Raw genomic sequence first — 4,762 nt, 5'->3', positions numbered from 1 at the left:
GTCTTGAATGAAGACCTTTCCTGACACGGATGTTGCATGGTTGCTTCTTGCATAATTATTCTTGCTACCATTATTATTGTTATTATTATTTTTTTTATTTTTTTATTTTTTTGGGTATGGGTCTACCCCGCCCATATTATTGATAACACCTTATCAATATTTCGAGTTCTTTCAATATTCGGGTATAGGTCCTCCGTGCCCGAATAATTGATATTCATATCAATTCATATTTGAGTATATTTGATTATTGTTTTCCCTCTTTATTCAATTGGTTGCCCGTGCACGGCAATGTCCATATGGTCTGTCTCAGAAATGGTGAAATCGTATTTTTGATCATATTCTTTCTTTAGCTCTTCAAAATTTTCGTTCATTTCTGATCGTAATTCTTTTAAAATTTCTTCCTTCAATTCTGCCTTCATTGTCTTTGCAACTTCTTTATATATATTTTGAGTATATTTCCTCCCCTAGATTGGTGCAGTGGCGGAGCTTGAAAGAAATCTCCGGAGGGGCGAAGCTGTTAAAAAAACTCAAATACAAAAGCATACGAATACAACAAGTTAGATATTGCAAATATGTAGAAACATGCCAAGATTCATGCACCCACGAAAGAACGCGGATCCATGCGTGTGGGCGAGATGCAAACGCCCACGAGGTTAGTAATCCATGGTGACCTAATCCTAAATCAGCCAGCGTGAATAATACAGTTGTGGTCTCCCGATCTTCCTGGGAAACTCGTGGCCCCAACCAATCTCTCCAGAACCTTCTAAACCCACTCCTCCATCCCCTCCCCTAGAAAGCGGCAAAAACACATATTTGACTTGAGGACCAAAAGAATTCACAATCTGAACTCCTTTCGAAAAAATTTCACCGAGCTGACCGTTTCGAGTGGCGCCCGACAGATAGGCGTCACACTATACTGTGCAGCGCCTAGAGCTTAGGCGCCACACATCGGTCCAGCATGGCAGCCCGGGCCCCACTCCTGGTTGTGCAGTGCCTAGCTGAAAGGAGTTGCACAATGTAGTGCAGCGCCTAACCAAAAGGAGTTGCACTATCTTATATTAAAACTGCTGTAACTTTTAATCCGTGCATCCGATGAAAACGTGCCTTATATGAAAGTTGTACATTTTTCTGTGTTCTACGCAATGGTCACATTTTCATCTATGTTAGGATCAATTTGTTTGATGAAAGCCCTGTTGCAAAAGTGCATCATAATATAACTGACAGAATCTGTTAAAATTTACAAACTTGGCATGATGATAGCCATTCACCTATAGCTCTCACGCGTTTTCAACCTACATGAGTTTTGCACTGTATAATGTGTACTTTCATGCCATGCCTATGCTTGCCATGTTAATCATCCTTAACATGTTCATTTCTTGGATCTAAGTGACTAACATGATATAAGTGAACTTCTGTTACAGAAAGTTACATCTTGTAAGATCCATAGTAATTAATCCTAACATCATATGAATATGATCTAACCCGCCATGAAGCCACGTGCCCCCCTCTCAAAGCTCCCAAATGCGGCGCGGCCGAAGAAGTGCAAGGCATCCGCGAAGAAGAACAAGGCGTCGGACGGCTCCGGCTCTTCGAATCCGTCGAGGAAGAAGCTTGCAGGGTGTGTGACGGGTGCGGAAGCTACCGAAGCGCCGACGAGCTCACTTGTTGAGCCGGCAGCCGACGCGCACAAGGTGTTCGAGGAAATGCCCCAAAGTAATAAAATTTCGCCAACTTTTTATTGTTGTGATATTTTGAATGCACACGTATAGATAGCTTATTTGCTTCATTGTATATACTTTGTAGCTTCAACGATGAGGCATATATGTCAACTATGGGTGTTGGCTCCAACAATTCGCATTGGTCTCAAATCAATGACATGCATTTCGATGACCATGAGTTCGAGGTGGACGAGGATGGTGAGGGCATTGTCGACGCACCGAAAGGAAGAGGAGGCAACTACACCAACGAAGAAGACGTCTTACTATGCAATACTTGGTTGCAAGGGTCGAAGGATCCATCCGTTGGAGGTGATCAAAGTAGAGATGCTTATTGGAACCGGATGGAGGAGCACTTTGATCTACACAACAAGAGTAGAATCGACCGCTCCGACCGATATCTTCGCTCCGTCGACAATCAACAAAGATTGTCAGAAGTGGGCGGCCGCACAAAAGGCGGTTGACAAGTTGAACCCAAGTGGCAGAACTTTGCATTTTATCAGCACGGTCGTGGCTTGGTGACATCCAGTGACTTGGTGAAATTAACGTGTCAATCTGGCAGAACATTGCCTTAGTTACTTTAGTATCTCAAAACATAGTGATGCAAATATTTAGTGGGTATGAAAATGACATAGACTTAAGGTAGACATAAGATTTTCCAACTTTCATAGTTAGATCATATTCATATGATGTCAGTATTAATTACTATGAATCTTACAAAATGTAACTTTCTGTAACAGAAGTTCACTTATATCATGTTAGTCACTTAGATCCAAGAAATGATCATGTTAAGGATGATTAACATGGCAAGCATAGGCATGGCGTGAAAGTACACATTATGCAGTGCAAAACTCATGTAGGCTGAAAACGTGTCAGAGCTATAGGTGAATGGCTATCATCATGCCAAGTTTGTAAATTTTAACAGATTCTGTCAGTTATATTATGATGCACTTTTGCAATAAGGTTTTCATCAAGCAAATTGATCCTAACATAGATGAAAATGCCACCATTGCGTAGAACACGGAAAAATATACAACTTTCATATAAGGCACTTTTTCATCGGATGCACGGATTAAAAGTTACAATAGTTTTAATATAAGGTAGTGCAACTCCTTTCGGTTAGGCGCTGCACTACATTGTGCAACTCCTTTCAGCTAGGCGCTGCACAACCAGGAGTGGGGCCCGGGCTGCCATGTTGGACAGGCGTGTGGCGCCTAAGCTCCTGACGCTGCAGTATAGTGTGGCGCCTATCTGTCGGGCGCCACTCGAAATGGTCAGCTCGGTGCAATTTTTTCGAAAGGAGTTTAGATTGTGAATTCTTTTTGTCCTTAGGTCAAATATGTGTTTTTTGCCCAAAAAAGCCCTCTTCCGTATTGGCTCCTACATATTCTACGAAGATCTTTATCGGTCAAACTGCATAACAAGATACATTGTTCCCTTTGTCATCCGTATGTTACTTGCCCGAGATTCGATCGTCGGTATCTTAATACCTAGTTCAATCTTGTTACCGGCAAGTCTCTTTACTCGTTATGCAATGCATCATCCCGCAACTAACTCATTAGTCACATTGCTTACAAGGCTTATAGTGATGTGCATTATCGAGAGGGCCGACAGATACCTCTCCAACAATCGGAGTGACTAATCCTAATCTTGAAATACGTCAACTCAACAAGTACCTTCAGAAACACCTGTAGAGCACCTTTATAATCACCTCGTTACGTTGTGATGTTTGGTAGCACACAAAATGTTCCTTCCATAAACGGGAGTTGCATAATCTCATGGTCATAAAAACATGTATAAGTCATGAAGAAAGCAATAGCAACATACTAAACAATCAATTGCTAAGCTAATAGAACGAGTCAAGTCAATCATTTCGCACCCCCTCCACCAGAATCCAAAATCACAGGAGAGAGGGGAGAGGGAGACCATGGCTTCCGCCGTCGCTTCCAAGGGTGCCGCGCTGCCCAGCTTCCCCAAGAAGCTGCTCGCCGAGCCGTCCGCGTCCGGTGCGCCCGTGGCCTTCTACGCGCCTCGCCCCGCCGCGGTCAGCCCCGCCCGCGGCCCGAACAGCACCCAGGGCAAGGAGCCCCGCTGGTACGACGACGACTCCAGCGACAGCGAGGACGAGGACGCCGACGCCGGCTACCGCCGCCCCGCCCGCGCCCGCGACTTCGTCGTCCCCAGCTTCCCCTCGCAGGGTATGCATGCGTCCTCACCTGTCCCGCCCCCGCCGCGTTCCTTCTCTGCGTTCGCCTTTAGCATCGTGAGGCGAATCGGGGTTCTGATTCAAGTTGAGTTCTGATCACAACAGCTTTTGCCGCTCTTGATTCCGCAGATGTGCTCGACCCGGTAGGCATCCCGGCATGCGTGGACCGTCTGTACGCTCTGATGGAGGACGGTGCCGCCCCGCCCGGCCTCTCCTCCGCGGCAGGGGCGCCGCGGCGGGGGTGGTGGGTGGAGAAGGACGACGACGACGCGGTGTACCTGACGGTGCCGATGCTGGGGCTCGGGAAGTAGCGCGTGAAGGTGTGGGCGGAGCGGAACATCCTGGTGATCAAGGGCGGGGGCGAGAAGGTGCCCCAGAAAGGCGACTACGACCCCGCGATGTCAAGGTACAGCCACCGCATCGAGATGCCCGCTGGCGCGTACAAGATGGACAAGATCAAGGCCGAGATGAAGAACTTCGTGCTGAAGCTGACCGTGCCCAAGGTGAAGGAGGAGGAGCGCAAGGACGTGTTCCAGGTGCGATCGAGTAGGGAGGCGAGCCGAGTAGTCGTAGTGGTAGTAGCACTCATGGAAGACGGATCGAGTCTAGCAGTGGTAGTGGTAGTGCTCATGGAGGATGGCCTGCGCGAGTGTGAGAGACGCCTTGTTGATGTGATCATGTTTCGTGTCTTTCTGCCCTGTTTTGCTTCGTTGATCGTCTTGGATCGTCGTCTCTGATCGACTGGTGGTGAATTTGGTCGCGAACTCTGTTGATGTCCCAAGTTTGGCGTATGATGAACTACTTGATGGTGAAATTGGTCATGAAAATTTGTTGATTTCCT

At 46.7% G+C, this 4,762-nt stretch overlaps 1 protein-coding gene across 1 annotated transcript; it reads left to right on the top strand.

Moving 5' to 3' along the window:
- The first annotated feature begins 3,579 nt into the window (after positions 1-3,579).
- LOC123157222 (26.2 kDa heat shock protein, mitochondrial) lies at positions 3,580-4,762 on the top strand. Its single transcript, XM_044575477.1, has 2 exons — positions 3,580-3,913; positions 4,051-4,762. The coding sequence occupies exons 1-2, from the start codon at positions 3,643-3,645 to the stop codon at positions 4,230-4,232; spliced, it is 453 nt and encodes a 150-aa protein (XP_044431412.1). The 5' UTR covers positions 3,580-3,642; the 3' UTR covers positions 4,233-4,762.

Source organism: Triticum aestivum, chromosome 7B (genome assembly GCF_018294505.1).
Source record: "Triticum aestivum cultivar Chinese Spring chromosome 7B, IWGSC CS RefSeq v2.1, whole genome shotgun sequence".
Taxonomy (NCBI): domain Eukaryota; kingdom Viridiplantae; phylum Streptophyta; class Magnoliopsida; order Poales; family Poaceae; genus Triticum; species Triticum aestivum.
The sequence above is the reverse complement of the archived record's forward strand: the minus strand, read 5'-3'. Positions and strand labels throughout refer to the sequence as shown.

What these genes read in the sequence shown, in the direction of transcription:
- LOC123157222 (XM_044575477.1), top strand. Translation starts at nt 3,643, where the DNA reads ATGGCTTCCGCCGTCGCTTCCAAGGGTGCCGCGCTGCCCAGCTTCCCC. An exon ending in CCCCAGCTTCCCCTCGCAGG is followed by an intron (nt 3,914 to 4,050) that starts GTATGCATGCGT and finishes TTGATTCCGCAG; the next exon opens with ATGTGCTCGACCCGGTAGGC.